At 42.5% G+C, this 25479-nt stretch overlaps 1 protein-coding gene across 5 annotated transcripts in view; it reads right to left on the minus strand.

Moving 5' to 3' along the window:
- Positions 1–25479, minus strand: part of SYTL2 (synaptotagmin like 2) — a 54843-nt gene that overhangs the window by 10536 nt on the left and 18828 nt on the right. For 2 of the 5 annotated variants that reach the window (XM_057396715.1, XM_057396717.1), the window contains 9 exons: positions 20139–20287; positions 16916–17054; positions 12632–12704; positions 11952–12051; positions 10046–10924; positions 7524–9026; positions 3099–3197; positions 1872–1925; positions 524–571 (listed from right to left, as the gene is read on the minus strand). In XM_057396715.1, the coding sequence (XP_057252698.1) occupies positions 524–571; positions 1872–1925; positions 3099–3197; positions 7524–9026; positions 10046–10924; positions 11952–12051; positions 12632–12704; positions 16916–17054; positions 20139–20287 (3044 nt within the window). Of the gene's footprint in view, positions 1–523; positions 572–1871; positions 1926–3098; positions 3198–7100; positions 7421–7523; positions 9027–10045; positions 10925–11951; positions 12052–12631; positions 12705–16915; positions 17055–20138; positions 20288–25479 lie in introns of those variants that run through there. The other 3 variants (XM_057396719.1, XM_057396716.1, XM_057396720.1) reach the window with 3 other exon arrangements.

A 25479-nucleotide genomic window follows, 5' to 3' on the forward strand; every position in this document is an offset into this window, starting at 1 on the left:
GCAGTCCATCTCTTCGTCTGTATACCTCTAATAAAGCTCACTGCTACACTCTTTCACTATACAAAGCTTAACTGCACAACTTAGTCTTGCAAAAAAAACCAGTTTGCAGTAAGCCCATGATACTCAGAATTTTCCATTCTCTAACCCAACTTATATTTAATAATGCACTAAAGCTCTTTATCTGTGGACTGGATACACATTGTTAAATGCATCAAGACAAGTATTTGGCAACAAACAGCCAGCTACAGGGACACGTATCTATTACACAGAGTGAAACACTGCAACACTGTTTGCAAGGTGTGAGTTAAGCCTTTACAAAGCTGTTGCTGGATGAAGCTCAAGTAGCGCTCAACATGTCAGTTATTTTCAGTATGCAGTTAAGAGGCAGTTTCCACATTGAGCACGAATGTAGTCCAGATGTATAACTTGTTAGTTGTTACATAACAAAGGATTTGTGATGTATTAGTTTAAATATCAGTGGAGAAACCTCCCCATTGTCTGCTGGAAGGATCCTGTTACTCACTTCCCGTGGTATTTTCATTCCTCTCTTGATGCTGATCAGGTTTCAGACCTGCTCAGTGCGGTATTGACAACAGTCATTCAGTGGCACAAACAGCTTTGCAATGTCAATAAATAGCATCAGTACATTTTAGATGTGGGATGTTTTTGACCTCCCCAGACCCTGTATGTTTCTGTGTTTTACATTGATCTTCTCCTTTGAGAGGCTGGATCATAACTAGGGTAACACGAATGTACAAGCTAAACAAAGCAAGAAGAACTTGCCTTACTCTATGTGCACAGCTATTCATTTGGTTGTTTGTCATTGTTGCAAAACTTCACTCTCAAAAAGCTTAAGTTCAAAATAAACCTCTCCTGCCTTTTCAGATAAGTGTCTATACATTCCATCCTGAACATAAAACGTGCTTTCAGTAGGAGTCTCCATTTGAAAGCAAAGTGCAGTATGGTACTGAAGTCTCGTGTTCATTTTCTGAACAGTGCGTGCATTCTGTCATGCTACAATCATACCATTTATACTATAGGCAACTAACATGCAAAATGCCTTGAAGCATCTAAAACATGACAATAAATGCAACTGTGCACAACTATTTTTTATAACTGTAATGCTCCAGTGCAGTAAAGAAAGAATTGTGTGTTATGTTCTACCATATTCAATGTAATGTAAGGGGTTTCTGTTGTGTTTATCTTGATATTGAGCAGCTTTGCTTTTATTTTCTTAGATTTGGAATTTCTAAATATATAGAGGAAAAATTAACAGCAAGGCATTTGTAATGCACTAATGGACTGATGATAGCTACCATAGCTGACTCAGCACTTCATCTATTGCTTAGAGTAATTCCACTTTGCTGGATTGAGATGGGGAATGTAGGAGAGGCTCCTTTTCATCTGAGTAATTCCACTTTGCTGGATTGAGATGGGGAATGTAGGAGAGGTTCCTTTTCATCTGATGCACTCTGAAGGGTGTTTTGCACTAGCAAAAGGCATCTTCCATCTTACAATGCCAACGAATGAACAGACAAACTCATTATTTACTTAAGCCAAGTCTTTCAACTGAGCTACTGTTCAAAGCTCACAATAATTTCAGTAACTGTTTCACAGGATGAATGTCCAAAGGACAAAACAATACACTCCTAGGTGGCAGAGAGTTTCTACAGATATAGCAGGACAGAACATTAGTATATTCCTGAAGAATAAAATGCCACAGTGAAAGTCTATAAACACATTTCAGTCATGCTGAAGTTAATCAAATCTAGAAGCACAATTCTCGGTCTAAGAAAATCTTTCACTAGCAAATAGAGGCCATGAAAAAAAAAACAACAATAAACTTCCATGCAGACACAAAAGATATTTACCATCTTCAGCACTAAGAGCTAATTCTTCCTTTGGATTATTTATTTTTCCTTTATCTGTGCAGGAAAAAAGTAACACATAGTTAGGAATTTTGCTATTCAGTGTGATAAAATGAATGGCAGTGGTAATCACAGAGCAAAGAGTGGTGAGGACACAAAGTCAAACGAACCAGCAGAGCCATGGAAATGGTTAAATTCAAGAGATGCTTTCTACTTCACACACTACATCAAACCTATGTCCAAGCAGCAGTCTCATGTTGACATGGTCAGTGTGCCATTGTGACCGTGTTAGTGCATACCTAAACCCTAGAATCTAGTTAGAAGCAGGCAACAGCATAAGTAGTATTAGCAGAGTGTTTTGCCAATGATAGCCAACATCTTTCAAAATCTACACTCCACATTTCAGTGTATATGAAGTTCAGTTTATATCCTCCCCGTTAGTCAGGGGATGAGCCTGGAAACATCCTGGGGCAGTGGGAATAGAGACAGGAATAATGATTGAAACTAAAAACCTAAAAAGGCTACAAAGGGAATTAATTTTAAGTATAATCTTGTCTCATCATATTCTCTTAGCATGATTTTGGGATATTAACTTAATTAGAAATAATTAATTAAAACCACTACTAAACTAAGATGATGTTTTCATACTTGAATAATTTGACCCAAGAAACAGCCAAGAGGCAATGGCAGCTGTTGCTCGCTATGGATTTGGGTAGTTGCCAGAACTTTTAATAGTGAAAATCACTATTGATTTCTGATCACAGAAAAATCTGTGATCTAGAATCACAGAGTGGTTTGGGTTGGGAGGGACCTTAAAACTCATCCAGTTCCAACCCCTGCCACGGGCAGGGACACCTTCCACTAGAGCAGGTTGCTCCAAGCCCCTGTGTCCAACCTGGCCTTGAACATTGCCAGAGATGGGGCAGCCACAGCTTCTCTGGGCACCCTGTGCCAGTGTCTCATAAACTGTTCAAGGAACGCTTCACCACTCATTAACACAGTGCATTTTTGGAAGATGTCTGCTTCATGGACCAGTGTTGTTTCAAAAGTAACACAAAGAACTGAAATCTAAACCTTGTGAGAAAAGAACATGGTTCTAAAGTACAAGCTCCATATAGCTCATTGAGAAACAAAGACAAAACCACTACTTGGCAAAGCTGTATGGAAGACCAGAATGAACATATTTAAGCCAAACTGGGGTCATGGGAGACACACAAGCTTCGTGCTCACTTGAGGTGGCTGATGGAATGTCCTCTAGACTTTTGGAAGGCATTTTCCTATCTGCACTCCTTTTCAAAGCCAGCAAAACAGGGTTTAATTCTTCTGAACCTGTTATGAGACAAAACACATGAACACTGCACATACAGAGATGCCACAAGCAAGTCACTAAAAAATACAACCATGGATTGCTCATGAGAATCTATTTTGACTGTTAGCAAAACCTGACCATTCAATGGAAATGCTAAATAAGTCCAAAATAAACAAAATGTCTAATTTTAAGAGTCCATTTGCTGTCTTTAAAGTGTTTTGCCCATCGGTACAGAGGTAGGTTGGTTGATATACCTTGTGTGGGCATGTGTCTGCACTGAGTAATAAGGGGGTTTGGAGCAATTCTGGCACTTAACTGGCTAAGAATAATACAGACTTTAGCCATTTTGTAACTATCTGGGTATGAATCAGCACAAAAAAAGTTAAACAGTTTTAGTTTTTCCACCAGTTCAACTTTGTTCTATTTTTCTCCCCAGGGAAAGTAAATTTTGTTTCAATACTGGAGTAAAAAACACAAAACCACCCAGCTGTGGAGGTATGTGGATCCCTGAAGTGATGCAATTGTCTCCAAGGGCAGAACCAAGACAGATAGAAACCTCTGAGACCCTGTCTCCTCCCTACTCCCTTTTCTCCTCATCAGCCAACCAACCAACCAAGCTTACAGTGCTGCTGTCCATAACAGGTAAAACCAAATTATCTTTCATTTTTCCTCATTTGTCTTGAGCTTTTGCTGGCTTCCATTGGAATCTCACTTTCAGAACAGGCTCAAGAGTTGGCAGGCCCTGGGAGCCTGACACATTGGTCTCATTTGCTGGCTGAATAAACCATTCCCAGCCTCTCAGCATGAGATTAAAAAGGTTAAATTATTTCTCTACCTTGTGCTTTTTGATGACTATCACACACTACACATTGACTAGAGCTGCCGTTCAACCAAGTAATGAGAATCCCAGTAAACAGACCATTTATATGACCACTTTCTACTGCAGCAGGCAGCAATGCTGAATAGCCCAAAGTGTTGGTGTTGTCTTTATATCCAGCCCTCCAATGATGAGAATTTACCTTTGAAGAACAATTGGTCACACTAAAGAATGAACTCAGTCAGTCACTGATTTTTTCCTCTCTTTTAATCCAGTATATTTAAAAGAAATACCAGAATCTGAGTGTTACAAAGTTAGTAATTTGAAGGTGATATCACAGGGAGGAAGAAAAGGGTAAATCATGAAGACTGATGCAATTGATTCACACTGCTGAATTCCCCTCAGCTAAAAAGTTTACCCAAATGTAGTAGGTGCGAAACACTTTCCAGTTAAAGGACCTCATGATTCTTCCCATCCTTCCCAAAGAACTATCTAAAGCATTCAAGTAGGAAATAAGTATCACCCAGACTTTGTGTAAATGCATTTCAAGTTGGCTACTATAAAAAATTGTAGCCATGTTTAACAACCCAGCACCATGAATTTTAGAAATCAAACAGCTCACGAGTCAAACTGGTTCCAGAGTGGGAATCAGATTGTTCATCAGAAGAACTGGATCCCAGGTCTGAGCCAACCCTTTCCTCTTCATCATTATCCTCATGTGGAGACGTGAGGCAGAGTCGAGCTCCTCCTGGCTGGGGAGAGCTGCTCTCATCTCTAAGTGGTGTACCTCCTGTCCTGAATCCCAGCAGCGCTTTAAAGTCTGAGCTCTTTTCAGAGGCATCCAGGGATGTGATTTCATCAATCCTTCCTTTCTCATTTATCTTGAACGGCTTGATTTCAATCACATTGGGGTCTCCTTCCAAGGGGGGAAGATCGACTGGAGCCGTGTTTCTCTTTTCTAATGTATTAACAGCTCCATTTCTTTTAAGAGGACCAGAAGTTTCAGTTTCACTTACTGCAAGATCATTTACTGCAGCTCTGATATTTTGTTCTGGAGCTCTTCCTTTGATAGCTGTCTTCATCTGTGTATGACAGCTACTGAAAGCATGACATGGCTGTGACATTGTCATGAAGCCAGTCTCTTTTTGTGAGGGACTATGACCCCCAAACTCTTCTTGCCTATGTAACTCCCTGGATATCGGACATGAAGCTTCAGATGCTTCTTGAAGAAGTTCCTCTAAAGAGCACCTGAATTCCCTGAATTTTGCAGTGTTTGAAACTGAAGTTTTTTCTACTGTTTCTTGTATTTCTTGAGGATGGTCCCTCTCTCGATGTGGAGTGTGCACACTTACGCTACTCTGTATTTTACTTTTCATTTTCTTATCCCTATCTCCCAGCACAGAAGCTGGTGTTTCAGAGACATTTTTTGGTAGCTTCTGCAAATTCACATCAAATGCTGCATATTCAGCCTCGGACGCTGCAGATCTTTCCATGGTATCACTGATTTCCTGCAGCAGCTCTCCATCAGGCTCATAGGTTGTGCTTTTAACTTCCACCTCAGCAGCCCTCCATATTGCCCTGCCAGAACGTTTTGGTTTAGGAGGTGGCACTTCAGAAGCCTCCTTCAATAACTTCTCTAAAGCAAAGCTCAAGCCACTGACCTTGGATGGGGCAACAGATTTTTCTATGGTCTCACTGATTTCCTGCAGCAGCTCTCCATGAGGCTCACAGGTTGTGCTTTCGAGTTCCACCTCAGCAGCCCTCAGCACTGCATTGTCAACATGTTTTGGTTTAGGAGGTGGCCTTTCAGAAACCTCCTTCTGCAGCTTCTCTAAAGCAAAACTCAAACAACTGACCTTGGATGGGGCAACAGACTTTTCTATGGTCTCACTGATTTCCTGCAGCAACTCTCCATGAGGCTCACAGGTTGTGCTTTCGAGTTCCACCTCAGCAGCCCTCAGCACTGCATTATCAACGTGTTTTGGTTTAGGAGGTGGCCTTTCAGAAGCCTCCTTTAGCAGCTTCTCTAGAGAAGAGTTCAAGCCACTGACCTTGGATGGGGCAACAGATTTTTCTATGGTCTCACTGATTTCCTGCAGCAGCTCTCCACCAGGCTCACAGGTTGTGCCTTTGAGATCCACCTCAGCAGCCCTCAGCAGTGCATTATCAACATGTTTTGGTTTAGGAGGTGGCCTTTCAGAAACCTCCTTCAGCAGCTTCTCTAAAGCAAAACTCAAACAACTGACTTTGGATGGGGCAACTGACTTTTCTATGGTCTCACTGATTTCCTGCAGCAGCTCTCCACCAGGCTCACAGGTTGTGCCTTTGAGTTCCACCTCAGCAGCCCTCAGCAGTGCATTATCAACCTTTCAGCACTGCATCTATCAACATGTTTGGATGGACTTTTCTATTTCACTGATTTCCTGCAGCAACTCTCCACGAGGCTCACAGGTTGTGCCTTTGAGTTCCACCTCAGCAGCCCTCAGCACTGCATTATCAACATGTTTTGGTTTAGGAGGTGGCCTTTCAGAAGCCTCCTTTAGCAGCCTGTCTAAAGCCTCCTTTAGCAGCCTGTCTAAAGCAGAACTCAAGCCACTGACCTTGGATGGGGCAACAGACTTTTCTGTGGTCTCACTAATTTCCTGCAGCAACTCTCCATTAGGCTCACAGGTTGTGCCTTCAAGTTCCACCTCAGCAGCCCTCAATACCGCACTGTGGACATGTTTTGGTTTAGGAGGTGGCTTTTCGGAAGCCTCCTTTAGCAGCTTGTCTAAAGCAGAACTCAAGCCACTGACCTTGGGTGGGGCAACAGACTTGCCTATGGTCTCATTGATCTCTTCAGGCTGACCAATAACTTCTTGGCATGTGGATTTTACATTACAATTAATTTGCAATGTACTATTCATGTCAGTGGGTACTTTCATTCCCACCCTTCTGTATTCAGAAGGCTGAGATACAAAGGGTTCTCTGAGCAGGTTCTGCAAACCAGCTTTAAGCCTCTGAGAACCCTCAAGAGCATCATCCTTGTCTGCTGCCTGAGGCTGTAGAGAGAAAGCCTCAAATTCCCTAAACAGTTTCGTCAGGCTTCTTTTGTTTTCATGCTCACCTGTTGATGGCACATTCACTTTTCCTGTTCTTTTGCCTATTTCTTCTTTTTGAGCAGCAGGACAGGAGTCATGGCTTGGTTCCACTGTTCTTTCAAAGACCTTGCACTGATCTGAGTGAAGAGTTGGCTGTTTCAAAATGTTGGTTTTTAGGTTCAAGCTAGATGACATCTCAGAGGCTTCCTTTTCTAACTTCTTTAGGCCTAATTTAAATACATCCAGCTCAGCTCTACGTAGAACCATTTTATCCACAGTCTCTGCAACTCCCTCTTTAGGGAGACTGACACCTAATGGAGAAGACTTCTTCACTTTTTCTGTGGGTGAACATAGACAATCATCTGCTGGTGTTGTCTTTAAAACTTCTTTATCTCCAGGCAGTTGGATTAACTGCAACAAAACACGATGTTCTTTTGATGAAATGATACTTTTTTCTACACATTCTTTAACTTCTTGCTCTGGAAGACCCATCTTTTCCTTGGGTTCTGAGATGACCACCTTTCTGTCCAGCTGTGACATTGTCTGTGTCACATTCATAGCTTCCAGGTTAGCAGATCCTAGAGGCAGTTCACATAGCACAGAATCAGGTTTCTGTTGGTTCTCTCTCTCTGACATTTGGGTTTGTTGTTGGATTAACTCTTGCTTGCTCACATTATCTCTGCCTTCTTCATTCTCCTTTGATTTTCTCTCATGGGTTATTGAACTAGTATTATTAGGCAAAGAAACATCTCCCCTGTCAACGCTACTCTCTAATTTAGCTCCAGTATCCCAGAAGTTTCTCAAATTCTGGAACTGCAAAGGATCCGAAATTCGATTCTTGGACTTCTCGTTGATTTTCTCTTTTAAAGACAAAATCTGGAAGTTGGGTTTCTGTTGGGAGCAAGCAGAAGCTCTTTCTTTAAGTGCTTCTTTCTCATTTTTGTCTTTGCTTTGTGGGGAAGCTGAAGTGGCACCAACTCTTGATTGCAAGTCACCAGCCTTTGGTAACTCTGCATATTCATGAACTTCATCAGACGGAAATGTTCTTTCTGTCTTTCCAGCTGCATGGCCTGGTCTAAACTCAAAAGAGTTTTGATGCTCATTTTCTGAAGCCTGGCTTGCACAGCTTGGTTCAGCACTTGTTGGTGTATTCTTCCTTTGATCATCCAATACACTAGGTACATGCCCTGCAGTTGATTTTATTTTGTCACTTACCCCAAGACCTTCCAATGCACCATCACCTGATGCATTAGTATTGACACTAACTTCTTTCACCCCATGACTGGGGGTAGTTTGACCCCTTTCCCAGAATGCTCTGATTTCCCTTATTCTTCTTCTTGCTCTTATTGCCTTCTCTGACTCACATTTCTCAGCTGGTAGCTTGTCTTCTTCATGTTCCAAAAGATTTGATTTCTCATTTTGTCGCTTGCTTTCTTGACCATGCTCTTCTTCAACTCTTGTACAGTCAAGTTCAGTTAGCGATTTGCCATGTTGCTCCTCATTCTCTTCCTCTTTCTTAGGTTTTATCCTCTCTGTAATCAGTTGTGTATCTCCTGACCTAAGTGATGTAGGTGAAATACTGCTGTGTTGTTTAATCTTTCCAGACAGTAACTCTTCCATAACTCCTGTTTTTCCAGCCATACTGGGCCCACTGTGTTCTGAACGAAGAACTGGTGTTCTGGCTGAGAAGTCCACTTCCTCTTTGGGTTCCCTGCCGTGGGATCTAGCTGACACAAATTTCCCATCTTCAGCATCAGAACTTCTTTCAAACCCATCTAAAACTTTTGACACAGATTCATCGGCCACTTTGAGTTCATCAGCATTTTTGTCAGGCTTTAAAGTGGTTTTAGCATCTTGCTCCTCAACAAGATCAGGCTTACCTTGTTGAAGACTCATAGAATTGGTATTTGACACCTCATGTGCTTCTGTCTTAGCAGAAAGCTGATGTTCATCTGCAACAAACAGACTTATCAGTTAGGAATCAGACACATGACTCTACAAGTGCTTGATCTAGCTTAAAATCTCTGTTAGCAGAGAAAAGAGTTCTCTGTCCTTGTGTTTTTGGAAAGAACCATACTGCAGGAAAGAAAATGAAAAATAAATTCCTGCACCAAGATATCCTCCTGGAATCATATCACTTTTGAGGGTGTGAGCTGATAAAATTGGTTATCCCCATTCTAAAGGGAATGGCTACATGGAGGGAGGGAGCAGGCAGGCAATCCAGCATGTTTGTGTTTAGTCCCATGAGCAAATCCCCAAGTCACAGCTGGATTACTATTAAGGACACTCAGCAGCAGTACACCAACAACACTTCAGTTCCTGTGCAGGCAGATCTATCAGGCCTCATGACAGGATTTTTATCCAAATGATGTCACTTCACTTTCATCATCCACAATAAAGGTGCCTAATTCAGGCTCTATTCTGATTGTCAATTTGAAGAATGTCAACAGAAGATCCTCTAAAAAATACTGACTACATTAGAACATTAAAATACAGAAAGTGATTTAGTATTTAATTCTGCAGTATGTAGCACATTCATACACTCACAGAATGGTTTAGACTGGAAGGGAACTTAAAACTCATCAGTTCAGCCCCTTGCCACAGGCAGGGACACCTTCCACTAGAGCAGGTTGCTCCAAGCACCCCCATCCAACCTGGCCTTAAATACTGCCAGGGATGGGGCAGCCACAGCTTCTCTGGGCACCCTGTGCCAGTGCCTCAGCACCCTCACAGGGAAGAGCTTCTGCCTTATATCTAATCTAAAATCTCCCCTCTGGCAGGTTAAAGGCATTCCCCCTTGTCCTTTCCCCACGTGCCCTTGTGAAAAGTTGCTCTCCGTATATACTTCCTTGAACACTTCCTACTATTTCCATTTCTTAGTTGTCAATTCCTAGATACACGTGATTCAAACATTAAGGAATCCATCCTATATGCTATTGCATTCTATTCATCACTCCTATTAGTCTCTTACCAGTAAAGTCTTTGTGTGATTTTGATTCATGGCGTGAGATCTGGTTGGGTTTATTCTCACATATCTCATCAACACTCGGTTCAGTATTGCTATTTGGCAGGATATTGCTGGAGATCTTCTGTGGAGTTTCAAGTTTCTTAGGAGTGACAGTCTTTGTCTGCAAGGTTTCATTGGTCAGGAAGACTGGCCTATTACTGTCACAAAGGCAGGATGCCGATGTATCTTCTTGTAAGCCACCTACTGGCTTTATTTGTAAAGCCGATGAATAGGTTCCCAAAGGATTTCCAGCAGAAATGTGCTTATTCCCAGATGAATCTGACCTAATAGCATCGTTTCCACCACTTTTTATTTCATCAGAGTCTAACAAACCAAACTCTCCTGTTTCTCTACCATGGTGTGGCTGTGGGCTTTGCAGAGGTTCTTCTTTTCTTGTGCTAGAAGAGAACCTCACTTGTTTCAGTTTTTCCAGTGAAATTTGTGTGGAGTCTTCTGCTTCTTCCCTAAGGGAATTCTCAGCTTCTCCTTCAAATATAGTTGCAGCAGGAAGACCATTCTTTTTCTGACCATCTAACACCTGACTAACACGAACTTCTGAGTCAGTGGAACTGGAGCTTGAGCTCCGCTTCAGAATGCCCCTGGGTGGTGTAGTGATGCCATTCATCCTTTCAGTCTGCTTGGCTGCTTTTGGAACAAGGTCTTCTCTTTGTGACACAGGATCTGGTGCTTTGTGAACTAGTTTCCTAGCTTTTGGGACAGGACGCTTCACTGCTTTCTGTGATTCATCAATAGGTTCCACAGAAGGTTGCTTGTGCTTCTCTGTTTCCTCATTGTGTAAGTTGGGTTTAGTAGGTTGGCTCTCTTCTGAGGGTGACAAAATTTCTGTAAGACATATATAAAGGAGAAATCATGAGTATATATGACATTCATCTGCATAAGCAGAGGTATACGACACAGTGCAGGTCTAGAACGCAGTGAGTAGATTGATTTATTTAAAACATTTGCAGTAAAGCATAAACAGAAATTCAACACAGGTGTTGATTTTGTATGTATGCAATAGGAAGACTTAGTAGATGATGATCCTATAGTTATTTCTTATTCTAGAAGTATGAACTATTTGATGATTCCAAAGATGGAGCACACCAGTTTTTCCAGCATCTTTATTCCTGCAAGGCACAAAGTTTACAGGGAAGGGCAGCTTCTGAATACACCTCTTCAGGTGCAGAAGATAAACAGCACCCTCCAGAAATGGGAACAGGCTATTTCTACCTTCATCTGAAACAAGGGAAGGTGCATGAATGATCTCCCAGTAAAGAGATGGTTTTTATTCCTAGTGTTCAAGTTTTCCTTTTCTTCTTAGCAAGTTTCATAACAGAGACATCAGAGTCATTTCCACACATAAGCCTGTAAATTAGAACTTCAAATGCCTGTGTTGCAATATATCATCACTCATCTACCTGCTTGCAGAGAATACTGCAGGAAAGGGAGCACTGGAAAATAAACAGGAATAAGAAAACAAAGGAAACAATAAAGATCAGAGAGAGTTGGGCTGCTTCTGTTGAGCCAACAGCAGCAATGACTGGAAAGACATAAAGATAACTATGCCAGATTCAGGGAAATTTCTCTCTTTAGCCATTCAGGATAAACAGCCCTTTTGGATGGGGTGTTTAATACTGACTAGAACTGTGAGTAAAAGAGAGGAAGCAAAACCCATTTACTCCCATAAACAGCCATTTCCTGAGGATATTCACATATTTTACATGGGGTTTGAAATGACCTAGTTGATAACTCCAAGCAGTTAAGATAAAATAGGTTTTGATATCTTACAAGAAGCAGCAATGAAGGTAAAAATAGTTTCCACATAGAATACCATGAAATCCACAGTCAGATGCTGAGTAAGTGCATTTACCCTTCTTTGGTAGCTGAGGTAGAGTGGCTGGTCTGTTTTCCAATTCCCCACTGTGCAAGTTATCACCTGATGCAGTGGAATTAAATGGGTTTCTCCTTTGCTATAAAAAAGAGAATGAACATTATAACTGCAGTCAAATTGTTATATCCATTCAGTCTCCACACAGTAAATCAAAGTGCAGGGATTGCCTCACTACCCTGTCAGCAAAGAGCCTGAAAACATACCTCTAAAATTGGCTGCATGACAAAACACCTCAACAATATGGGCCAGGAAACTATCAGAAGTGCTTGTGATATAGCCTCATCTTGTTCTTGCTCCACCACCAGCAGAGATAAGCCAGCACTTTAAGACACTTGAAAAATCCCAAGCTGTAGCAAGTTAAACAATTTTATCTCTAATTCTCTGACTTTAGAGATCTCACAACACAGCAGGGCAATTCTTTTCAGAGCTTGAAGAGGCTGGAAATAACGCCAAGCACAGACAGCTGCTTCCTATAGCCATAAGAGCAATTCAGCACTGAGCTTTTAGTGGTTTTCATTATCTCCCTCCAATTAAAAAAATACCCATTTTTTTTCCAATTTATAATCTTTCTTCCTCAAATCTTGAATTATCCTTACCGCTGAAGCAAAGAAACACACAAAATGTAAGAAAACTGCTGCTATATTCAATACCAGTCATACCTTTACTGAGAAGGCTGCTGCCTTCATAGGTCTCTCCTCTGGTTTGTCCAACACAGAGGTTATTGTTTTAGAACTGCAAAGAAAAAAGCACAGAACACCTTCAGCAAACAGGACATACTTTAAACCTTTTTAAAAAGCAAAACAAAGATTCATTTGTACATAGTCAAATATAACTTCTTAGCATTTCAAGTTTTCTATTTAGCCTGTTCTCATGAGACTCAGAAGCAAACTTTCACCTTTCCATAGCAAGGGATATTCTTGCTGCTTTGTTTCCTTGCAGAAGCTTCTTTGCTTTTTAAAGAACTCAATACAGCTTCTAGTTGGCATAACAAAAACTATCTTTGACACTTCTAGATCTTTGAGCAAACATATATACATACATACATATATATATATATATACACACACACATTCTCCAAACAATACCATCTCCATCCCTGTCCTACATTTATCCTTCTAGGAAATCAAAGTGAAGGGAAAAAAAAAAATCTAGCTCTCAAAGAGGTCAATATTGCAACTTCCAATTTCTTTTAAAAAGATCATGTCATGTTACAATTTTTAACCTTAGTCCACAGAATCCCAGACTGGTTTGTGTTGGAAGGGACCTTAAAGCTCCTCCTGTTCCAACCTTCCACTAGAGCAGGCTGCTCCAAGCCCCATCCAGCCTGACCTTGAACACTGCCAGTGATGGGACAGCCACAGCTTCTCTGGGCACCCTGTGCCAGCGCCTCACCACCCTCACAGGGAAGAATGTCTTCCTTATACCCAACCTAAATCTCCCGTTTCAGTTTGAACCCATTACCCCTTGTGCTTTCACTACAGTCCTGATGAAGTCCTAACATTTTAAGTGTGAAAACACATCTATTTAAAGAAATTTTATTCTGCTGAACTGGAGTTTGTGCTCTTGCTTTAATAAAGCACTTGAATTTGTGGTTTTGTTTTTAAGAGCACCTGTGTGCTCCTGCACTTGGTATCTCAATCTCCATCATCAATTACCCAACAGGACTAACAATATTATGTTAAAGTCCAGGTTATGGACTTCAACCCTTCACTCATTTTAGACAAGGAAAACACTGATATGTATCCTGGGCTGCAAGCAACCTGTAAGACATTCTTTGGTCAGGTGGTGAGGTAATTAAGTCTCATGGAACACACGCACAATCCCACAGTGTTTTAACACAATGCTACTTCAGACTTACCATAGAATAATTAGAGAGCTGATAATTTGGCATTGCATGCCAAAACCCTGCTCTAAAGAAAACAAAATAGAGAAAAACACACACCCAGGATCCTATAACTAAGTTTCATAACAAAGGCTCTGAAAATATCAACCCATACAATGGAAAAACTGAACAAACAGTTCCCTGATATGCCGCATTCACAAGGCTAATCTATGAAACTCTGTGAAGCCAAACTGATAATTACACCCAGATTAAAGAATTCCTGCATTGCGATTCAGCAAACTAAAGTGCTGAGAACCTCAGCGGAGGCCCAACTCCACACAGACTGGACAGCACTGGACAGAAACAAAGAAGTAACAAGGCAAAGGCAAGAGCAAAGATGGAGAAAGGAGATACGGAATTGCAGGCTTTGTCAATACAGTCTACTTACAAATGGCCTCCCATTAAGAAAACAAAACAAAAATGGCCTTATCTAAGTATCCCAGCACCCCTGTTGCAGAAAAGTTACATGAAGTTATAAGGAATAGGGCTTTTGTGCAAGCTTCCACCTTGCAGAATACTTGTCGCCTGTTCAATACAGGCTAAGAGTATTCCCTAGCCTAGGGAAGAAAGCAACCGCTAAATCTCAATTGGAAAGATAAACCCCTTTTAACACTACCTCTTTTGGGCATATAGACAGATGGTATCAGGGAACAGAGGTAATATTGACTGACTGAGTCACCCTGTGAAACTCCTTCTCTGCAAGGTTACACCTTCAAAGCCTGTAAAGGCTCTGGCATGCAAGAGAACCACAGTGATACAAAGCCAAAGAGAAAGATAAAATTAAATGTTTACAGCTTCATTTCTGAATTTAGATATTTGGGGGGGGGGGGGGGGGATGCAGCCAATTTTAAGAATATAGCTGTGGGCTGATTTCTGTTCCAACTCATAAAGCAGCACCTGACTCAGCAGCAGATGAACTGGCTGAGGGCTGGTTGTGACCCTCTGCAGTTTACAAACACATCTACCAGAATGGAGCTTTCTTCATATTTAAGTAAGAATTAGTTTTGTTTAAGAATAGGATCCGGAACATAAAGTCTGAGTAATTTGTTCATAAAATCAGAATGGTTTGGGCTGGAAGGGACCTTTAAAGCTCGCCCAGTTCCAACCCACTGCCACAGGCAGGGACACCTTCCACTAGAGCAGGTTGCTCCAAGCCCTGTCCAACCTGGCCTTAAACACTGCCAGAAATTAAGCAGGAAGAGCTTCTTCCTAATACCTAACTTAAATCTCCCCTCTGTCACTTTAAAGCCATTCCCCCCCCATCCTATCCCTACACACCCTTTTAAAAAGTCCCTCTCCAGATTTCTTGTTTTACTCTTTATCAATCATGTACTGTATTTGTGGAGCTCTAACGGAGAATAACATTCTAAGGCTGTAGTTTTAAAGTATCATCATGTTTTCCTGGTGTACAGGATGACATGCAAAATACTCTAAAAGGTATATTAAACAGCAGCATGTCTTGTGCTGTGCCTAAAAAGACATAACTCCATAATAACTTCTGCAAGTAAAAGCCACATGTAAAAAAACCTACATTCAGTAACAACTGTCAGCATTGTCAGCTGACCTGAGGGGGAAGTTAAGCTCTTTCTTGTGATAAGCAACATTTATCATCCTCATTGTACAACTTGATTTTTCAGGAAGTCTGTAACAAAGCAGTTTATCTGAACTTTTTCAGCACGATTTCAGATGTATTTAAGACAAAAATACCCCTTGGAGTTCACCGACAATGATATGTAAAGGACAGGTAGGACCAGCAATGCAAGCCAGAGTTGTTAAGACTTACACCAGCCTTTGGTGCCATTCACTATGAACGTGGTTGCCCCATTTGCAGACCATGAAAGCGAAAGATTCAATTGCTGTTAGATTCTGTGCAAGGGCAAAGGAGGAGACAAACTTTGCTGCAAAGAGAAAACAGATGAGGTACAGAGAAGGGCTTCAAAAGACAGACAAGAAAGTGAAAGCTTAACAGAGCACATCAACAGTACAACCAGAATTAAACCAGTCATCCTAAGGAGTAACTCTGGCTCTTACATCTCTCTACTCCCTGAAAGCACAAACAGTAGTAGCTGTGTTACACCCTGCTTCTTGTCTCCTCAATGGAGCTGAGGAATCTGGCCATTTAAAGGCATCTAATTTCTACCTGCTTTGCCCTAGCTAAGAGATCAGCACTCTCCATTTCAAATGCAGGCTTTTTGAAAGCTTCACACAAGCCAATGCATTACTATACACAGGTATTTTAAAGAGAACACGGCTGTTAAAGACCAACTCAGGATATTTCAAAACAAAACTAAGCTGTTTGGGGTGTTCACAGACTTGAGATAGAGTGATTTAATACCAAATCCTCTGTAGTTCACAAACTATCATCCAGCATTCCTGTAACAACTACAGCCCAGGCATAACCAAACCGACTGTCTTCCCTTATTCTGAATGGAAGCCTCTCACTTCCAGAAAGGCATTTATTTTTCTTGGTACATTCTGACTTATTTTCCACAAGAATCCAAAAGATTCTGGTTTTTTTTTTTTCCATCTGAAATACATTTGGTTTCCTTAAAAAGTCTGATTATTAAATGTGCACCCCAAAAACCTTGGAAAATTCTAGAGTCATTTCTCAGTCTTATTCTTTGTATGATCCAAGCTTAATCAAGAGTCTGGTCTTATTAAGTGGCTGACTGAAGGGATGCAGGGGTTATTGTGCCCCTGTTACTAACTGTGAAGGACTGATCATGGCCAACCATTGTATCTAGAAACTCACAGTCTTGCTTCTGGGAGCCAGACTAACTTGTGACATGAGGACATATGTGGGACCATTCTACACACCACTAACAACTTTTGCCTCAGAGAGGTAAGCTGAAGGTTGTTCTGCATTTGGATACAGAACAATTAAATGCATGACTCTGGTTTATCAACCTTCCACATGCATTGATTCCTTGGGCAATAATGAGGAAACATTTGATGACCTCTGAAGTAAGAGGCAAGTACAGTATTTTGGATGGAATTTACAGCTTACAAATTTCACCAGTCCTGATCACACATACTAAGTGTGATTAAACAGACAACTTACCTTGAACTGGATTTCAGTTGTTCCTCTTCTTCTTGGTGTTCCACAATACCATGTAGTTCTGGCAGCACGAAGACTTCTTTATTAACATTGCTCACCCAGCTGTTCTTCACTTTGTTTGATTTGCTCTGACTCACTTCAGCTAAAACATGAAACAAGAATATTGTTGTCTCCCCTATGTTCATACAGGATTTTCTGAATCATCAAATACAAGTATTTGCATTCAGCCCTACAGCTATTGCAAAGTCCTGTACTTGAACTGTGCTCAGAAGCAGATCTGGTGCCATCTGAAAAAACGGGTGTTTTAATATTACTAGAAATCATAAAATTGTAGAATAGTTAGGGTTGGAAAGGACCTTAAGATCATCCAGTTCCAAACCCCTTGCCATGGACAGGGACACCTCACACTAAACCATGTCACCCAAGGCTCTGTCCAAACTGGCCTTGAACACTGCCAGGGATGGAGCATTCACAACCTCCCTGGGCAACCCATTCCAGTGCCTCACCACCCTAACGGGAAAGGGTTTCCTCCTTATATCCAATCTAAACTTCCCCTGTTGAAGTTTTAACCCATTACCCCTTGTCCTGTCACTGCAGTCCCTAATGAAGAGTCCCTCTCCAGCATCCCTATAGGCCCCCTTCAGATACTGGAAGGCTGCTATGAGGTCTCCACGCAGCCTTCTCTTCTCCAGGCTGAACAGACCCAACTTCCTCAGCCTGTCTTCATACAGGAGGTGCTCCAGTCCCCTGATCATCCTTGTGGCCCTTCTCTGGACTTGTTCCAACAGTTCCATGTCCTTTTTATGTTGAGGACACCAGAACTGCACACAATACTGCAGGTGAGGTCTCACAAGAGCAGAGTAGATGGGCAGGATCACCTCCTTCGACCTGTTGGTCATGCTCCTTTTGACGCAGCCCAGGATACGGTTGGCTTTCTGGGCTGCAAGCGCACACTGCTGGCTCATGTTCATTTTCTCATCGACCAACACCCCCAAGTTTTTCTCCGCAGGGCTGCTCTGAATCTGTTCTTTGCGAAAGCTGTAGCTGTACCTGGGATTGCTCTGACAATCATAGAATCCCAGATTGGTTTGACTGGAAGGGACCTTAAAGCTCACCTAGTTCCAGCCCCCTATCATGGGTAGGGACACCTTCCACTAGACCAGGGTACTCCAAGCCCCGTCCAACCTGGCTTTGAACACTGTCAGAGATGGGGCAGCCACAGCTCCTCTGGGCACCTTGTGCAGCACCTCACCACCCTCATAGGGAAGAACTTCTTTCTTATATCTAATCTAAATCTACCCGCTACCCCACACTAAGGATTCCTTAGTGTACAAAACTAAGCAAGATTTTTGTTTTCACTATCACTATCCATAACTGCAAGCAAAAATATCTTGACATCTAATGAGTCATTGAAAGCAATCAATTGTACATAGTTCTGAATGTACCAGTACGCCCCTTTGTTCAAGTAACAAGACTGGGGAGTAATTACCTTCCTTTAACATAATGTGGCTTTAAGTACTTTCCTTTAAACTATAAATCACTGTAAAATTTAGCTACAGTTTTACAGGTGATTTTCATAGCCTGCAAATTGAAAACCAGCCAAACCCACAAACACACCGCACTAACCTTTGATTTTTTTTAAGTCTTTTCTGTTTCAGGCCTTTTTTTGTCAACTTAAAAAGCCGAAACCATCCCACTGTAACCTCAAACTGATTAAACTGCCCTTATCCCTCTGGGAATATAGGATCTTAGAAGGTGTAACATTTCAGGATTAGACACAGGAAGACAAGGCTAAGTTGTGGTTACAAAACCTATAGAAAGATAAAGGTATACAATATGCTGTAATGTATACACGGCATTGACAGAAATACTTGCTTCAAGAGCACACAGCAAAATCCCTTAATAGAACTTTAACTATCAGTACAAGAGAATAAGAAGAGTCTTGCCCTTGTAAGCCAAAAGGATTTAGTAAAACTAGAGGAGGTAAAGAGGGATGAGGGTCAGTTTCTCTAAGAAACAGAAGAAATATTCTGTCCAAATAATGACAAAATGGAGCAGGACTCCCTAGATTAGAGAGTCAGATGTTGAGAGATTTCTAATAGAAGTCTACAAAATCCTGTATGCTGTATTATATATGTTTTTGTGAATAGAGATCAACTGTTCAGTTGGCTTCCCAACGATAATGGTGATCGGTTCAGTCACTTCTTATGTGGAAAACATTAATTTTAAAATGCCCCAGACAGGACATGGTGAACGTTAGAGGCATGGCTTTAAAGAACTTCTTAAAGAAATTAATGGGGAAAAATAACCCAGGAATACCTCCTCTACATCAAAACAGTCTGAGGTGCAAGTGTTTGCAGGCTGGTCCTGGCCTTGGAGCACATGCGTGCTGCCAGGCACTCAGAGCTGGGTGCTGAGCTTTTGGTCTGCTCCAGCAGAGCAGCTCCTATGTTCTCTTTCGGTTTGTTTCTCTCCAAACAATACACTGTATTTATTTCTAATGTCAAATACAATGCATTATCTTCCCACACTCTGATTTTCTTAAAAGAAGAGCTTCGGAATACAGTATTTATTATCAAGTGAGCCCAAAGCTCATCAACATCTCAATTTACACACAATACACTACTACCTATTTGTACTATTAAATGAATGTCTGCAACTTATCTGGTACATGAACACAACTGGCTTTAACAAACACTTCTAATAAATCGTTTGGGGGCACCCACCATGATGTAGGGGATGGTGGGTGTATTTAAAAGTTAATGTGGACACAGAGTGCCAGGTCTGGCTGCCAGAACTCCAGCACGGATTTCAGTAGTTACAACCTCTAGCTCGTGGTGCCAACCGTTGAACTTCAGAGGTCTCAAGCAGCACCCAAAATCTTGGAAATTTATACATAAAAAGCAATTCCCTCAATCTCTGATTCCTTGCATGTTCCAAGACAGCTCAGAGGGCCTCAAGAATAGAAGTAAGAAGGCATCAGGAGTGCAGAGAGCTTACAGTCCTACACAGAAACACAAGACAGTCCATCCTGTTAGTCATCACACAGAATCCTCTCTTTAAATGGGGAGAAGAAAGTTTACACTGCAAACTCATGGGAAATCTCTTTTTTGCATCATTTTCTGGTTATGGACACCAATATTCTTGTATTTCACAGACAACAGAGTCTGAAGTTAGCAAAGCAAAAACCAACCTTCTCAAAATGAAATGTAAAGCAAATGCTTACCAGGATGTGCAGGCTTCCGGCGCATGGAAGCTCTGATAATATCTGCTCCATGTACCGTATCTCTGTGCCTCTTGGACTTGGCTTCGTAAAACCACTGCCCGCTCATGTTCTTGAGCTGAACATCATCCTTGACTTTCTCTGGTAAACGCCTGAGGAGGGGAAAAAGGAATAAGTGAGACACGCAATCTACTTACCTGTGTTAACAGAATCAAAGTCAGATTTTGGGGGCTTTGGGGAAGCGGGCTGTAATTTGGGATTTGGTTGGCTGGTTTGGTTTTTTTTCATGCTATCTCAGCACACTATTTCCATCTTGTGATCTGTTAGTTCCTTAGTTAATTATGAAGGATGACAACTAGCTGGAAAGAGAAGCCTCAGCCCTGTTACCCTTAAAGCTTCAGCTGAAACAGCTCTTACAAAAATATATGTATATTTTGCCATGATAAATGCTCAAGCAGAGAAAGTTCTGAAGGAGTCTCCAGTAACTGCAGATCTTGAGTTTTGCCTTCAAAGGATAAAACTGAGATAAGCTAGCAGGGCAGATTTAGAAGTCTCTGTCAAAATTAAGTCTGTTGCTGGTTTAGGGCTCAGAAGGTGCCTCTTTAGGATCTTCATAGAATCATAGAATAGTTAGGGATGGAAAGGACCTTAAGATCATCCAGCTCCAACCCCTGCCATGGGCAGGGACACCTCACACTAAACCATGTCACCCAAGGCCTAGTCCAATCTGGTCTTGAACACTGCCAGGGATGGAGCATTCACAACCTCCCTGGGAAACCTATTCCAGTGCCTCACCACCCTTACAGGAAAGAATTTCCTCCTTATATCCAATCTAAACTTCCCCTTGTTTAAGTTTTAACCCCTTACCCCTTGTCCTATCACTACAGTCCCTAATGAAGAGTCCCTCTCCAGCATCACTATAGGCCCCCTTCAGATATTGGAAGGCTGCTATGAGGTCTCCACGCAGCCTTCTCTTCTCCAGGCTAAACAGCCCCAACTTCCTCAGCCTGTCTTCATACAGGAGGTGCTCCAGTCCCCTGATCATCCTCGTGGCCTCCTCTGGACTTGTTCCAACAGTTCCATGTCCTTTTTATGTTGAAGACACCAGAACTGCACACAATGCTCCAGGTGAGGTCTCACAAGAGCAGAGTAGAGGGGCAGGATCACCTCCTTCGACCTGCTGGTCACGCTTCTTTTGATGCAGCCCAGGATACGGTTGGCTTTCTGGGCTGCGAGCACACACTGAAGCCGGCTCATGTTCATTTTCTCATCAACCAACACCCCCAAGTCCTTCTCCGCAGGGCTGCTCTGAATCTCTTCTCTGCCCAACCTGTAGCTGTGCCTGGGATTGCTCCGACCCAGCTGTAGGACCTTGCACTTGGCATGGTTAAACTTCATGAGGTTGGCATCAGCCCACCTCACAAGCGTGTCGAGGTCCCTCTGGATGGCATTCCCTCCCTCCAGGGTATCAACCGAACCACACAGCTTGGTGTCAGCAGCAAACTTGCTGAGGGCGCACTCAATCCCACTGTCCATGTCAGCGACAAAGGTGTTGAACAAGACTGGTCCCGACACCGATCCCTGAGGGACACCACTCGTTACTGGTCTCCAGCCGGACATTGAGCCATTGACCACAACTCTTTGTGTGCAGCCATCCAGCCAGTTCTTTATCCACCGAGTGGTCCATCCATCAAATTGATGTCGCTCCAATTTAGAGACATCATGTGACACTGCTTTTATACACACATCCCGAAAAGGTACTGGAAAGATGGTTTCATTTTTTCCATAGGTTATACAAAAATCCTTGTACAAACACAAGTTACAAAGGAAGAAAGCATCTCATGGAAGAAACAACAAAATAAGGCTGTGCAGTTTATTCATCTACAAATCCCAGACTGGTTTGTGTTGGAAGGGACCTTAAAGCTCATCTAGTTCCACCCACACCGCCACAGGCAGGGACCCCTTCCACTAGAGCAGCTTGCTCCAAGCCTCTGTGTCCATCCTGGCCTTGAACACTGCCAGGGATGGGGCAGCCACAGCTTCTCTGGGCACCCTGTGCCAGCACCTCAGCACCCTCACAGGGAAGAGCTTCTGCCTAAGAGCTCACCTCAGTCTCCCTTCTGGCAGGTTAAAGCCATTCCCCTTGTCCTGTCCTTATAGGCCTTGTAAAAAAGTGGATCCACCACATAAACTGCAGCCATTTTAAATACTGTGAAGCACATCTTTAATAATTTGCTTTCAGGCTGCATGGTCACTCTGCTTCTATGAAACATTCTTTGAGGAGGCTTTGTTTGCCATTTGAGAGGTTGCTGTCTTTCCTCATTAGGAATATAACACATAAGGCATGTGCTCATACATGGCCTGGAGTGTAACCTGAACACCAGGAAAGTTACTAGACAGCTTTGGAGAGTACTTGATGAAAAAGTCAAGTCAGGCTTCATCTGCCTTCTCTATGTCCTTTCCTGCAGCGAACAAGCTAATAACAGAGCTCAGGGGAGAAACCAGAACAAATCAAGTTAATTGGAGACTTTAAGACCAAACATTGTCCACATTGATGCGGGATGCTGCTATTTTCTACAGGCCTGATGGCCAATCACAGAATGGTTTGAGTTGGAAGGGACCTTCAAAGGTCATCTAGTCCAACCCTAAGGAGGTTCATGCCAGTTTTATCTTGTCCATGAGATTAGGAGAAGGAACTTCCAGTGCTACCAAGTAGCTCTGATGACAGTGTTCATTGTAGGTTGAAGATTTGACTGTCAAGTACACACAACCATTCAAAGCAGAGAAAGGGCACTGAGACAGTCCCAACCCCACACTAAGACCATTCTCACCTATTACTCAACTTCTCCTTCATCCAGAAATGAAAAGGCTTATTTGAATGCATCAGCTCTATTAGCATTTGAATACCTGAACTTTTTTTTTGGCAGCACTGTCAACAGTCTGTCCCTCCTGGGTGTTTAAAGAACTTCCCTGTCTCCGGTCAGCTACACACAGCTGAGGCTGCAAGGAGTTGAGGTCACCACTGGCATTTCTAATGCCAAGATTCAACAGTCCGTAGCATGACTGGGCCATTTAAGATCTGGCCCTTCCTCTTGCTTATAACTCTAAGAGCCAAAATACATACCTCTCATATGCTGCAGGTCTTCCAAGTTAGAGCAGGAACAGAGCAGTAGCTTCTCTCTGTCCTCAAGCAAACACATTACTCAGGTATGAGCCAACTCCTTGTTGTTCAGGCAGTTTATGAACACAGCCAGCAGGAATAGTGGAATGCAAGCAATTTTTACACAGACGATTGCTTCTCCCTTTCACCTTCTTTCCCCTGTGTTATTTGTCTTCTCAGAACAGACACTCCTTAGGGCTGGGGATGGGCTCTTCAGCTGTTTGCACAGCCTGCAGGGCAAGCAGAGCTCTGACCCCAGCTAGTGCCGCAGGGCAGTGTGACAACACATGCCGAGGGAGGTGCTCTGGAGGGATGGCACTGAGTCACAGGACAGGTATTCAGTGCTCTCACCCCGAGTCAGTCTTTTACCCCAGACACTGCTCACTCCGTTCCCCTCTATTCAACCACTGAAACTAGGGTGTGGTAGGAGAGCTGTACAAGTCAGCTCACACCAATCAGAGTCCCATCCACTGTAGAAGTGGATGGGACTCTCAGGTGTGTCAGCCTATGTACCTGCTTGTGGGACACTCAGAACTTTGACTAACATAAGCAGGACAGAGACAGAGGATTTGTCATGGCTCTGGACTCATTAAACATCACTCATGGCAATTGTAGCTGGATGGAAGCAAATGTCAGGCAACTTGCTCCCACCCCTGCTTATGGAGTTAACTGTACCTTAACTTCACCAGCTCAACAGGCCTTATAGACTTTGGGAGGTAACTGTGCTGCTAACAAAGGTACAAACCTGCTCTCCATCTACAGTACTTCCTTTACAAGTGACCTGTCTGGATGATAGGGTTTGTATGGTAAGAAGTGACAGAAGCTCATAACTTGTAAACTACTTTTGCCTTCTCTTCTCACCTTCATAGCACTTGACCTTTGCTGGCTTGGCTTACTCATCTACAAGAGAAGTATTTAGCCTTTCAGTTCCATCTTTTGAGGAACTAAGAGCAATATTATTGCCTAGCTATAAAGAAAGCAGCAGATTTCCATCCTCGGACAGTTAGCTCTAGGTCTTGGCAAGGAAAATAACTTTCAAGCAGCCTGTGTGCACCAGGACATCATAGACTTGTTGCAAAACTGAGGTTAGAGACTGGAAATTTTAGAGTGCTGCTTGAATCCTCAAGCTCTGCTATGAGCAGGCCCTACCAGCAATACCAAACTGCTGGTACTGTGTGGGTCTGTTTCACTGCTAGGCATTAGGCTGTGATTTATCTTGAAAGGAACTGTAGGGAAATGAGGCTGCAGCCAGGGATTTCCAATGTTACGTGTGCCTCCCGGCACACCACAACAAGGTTAGAAGCCAAGAGCTGATTCTACCCCAGGTTCCCAGTCAACAGAAAGGCAAACCATGTTGCCATTACCTTGTTTTCTTCTTGGTACCAAGGAACTAGTGGGTACCCAGATTAAACTTCAGATTGCAGGCTCAGCTGGCAAGTTTGCAATTAGAAGAATATGTAGTAACAGCTTTACATATGTTGTAAGCATGTATCCCAAGTCCCTCAGTGGTCTCTTATAATGCCAGTTAACCCAGATTGCTGTTTTCAGAGTGAAACAGCTTAAGGTTATAAAAAGGTAGTGCTTGTTTCTTCTATAGAAACATTAAACTTAAGAAAATGAAGGTCAGTTAGAAGGAATTTGCTCCAAATCCTCTTTAAGTCTTAGCTCACCCTTTACTTAATATGATTTTTCCAACTATAGAGCCATAGAATGGTTTGGGTTGGAAGGGACCTTAAAGCTCGTCCTGTTCCAACCCCCTGCCATTGGCAGGGACACCCTCTACTAGAGCAGGTTGCTCCAAGCCCTGTCCAACCTGGCCTTGAACACTGCCAGCGATGGGGTAGCCACAGCTTGTCTGGACAACCTGTTCCAGTGCCTCAGCACACTGACAGGGAAGAATTTCCTCCTTGTATCTAACCTGAAAACTTTATATCTAATCTATGCCTTGGTGAAACACTTGATGGCAAGATGACAAGACTTTCCTCCCCCAGGGCATTAAGTACTTGCAGGATTACACGGAATGGGCACACAAAGCAAGTGTCTGGCATTCTGCAGGCAAACAGAAAACCTACATGTGCATTAATGGGGCTATTTCTCCCACCTCTGGAGAATCTGATAGTGGGTTAAATCACATGGTACCATTGCAACGCAGGAAATCTATACTTACTGAGGCAACAGTCAGAA

Source organism: Pezoporus wallicus, unplaced genomic scaffold (genome assembly GCF_028554395.1).
Source record: "Pezoporus wallicus isolate ANWC-B61680 ecotype Strahan unplaced genomic scaffold, APGP_CSIRO_Pwel_v1 contig_13458, whole genome shotgun sequence".
Lineage (NCBI taxonomy): Eukaryota > Metazoa > Chordata > Aves > Psittaciformes > Psittacidae > Pezoporus > Pezoporus wallicus.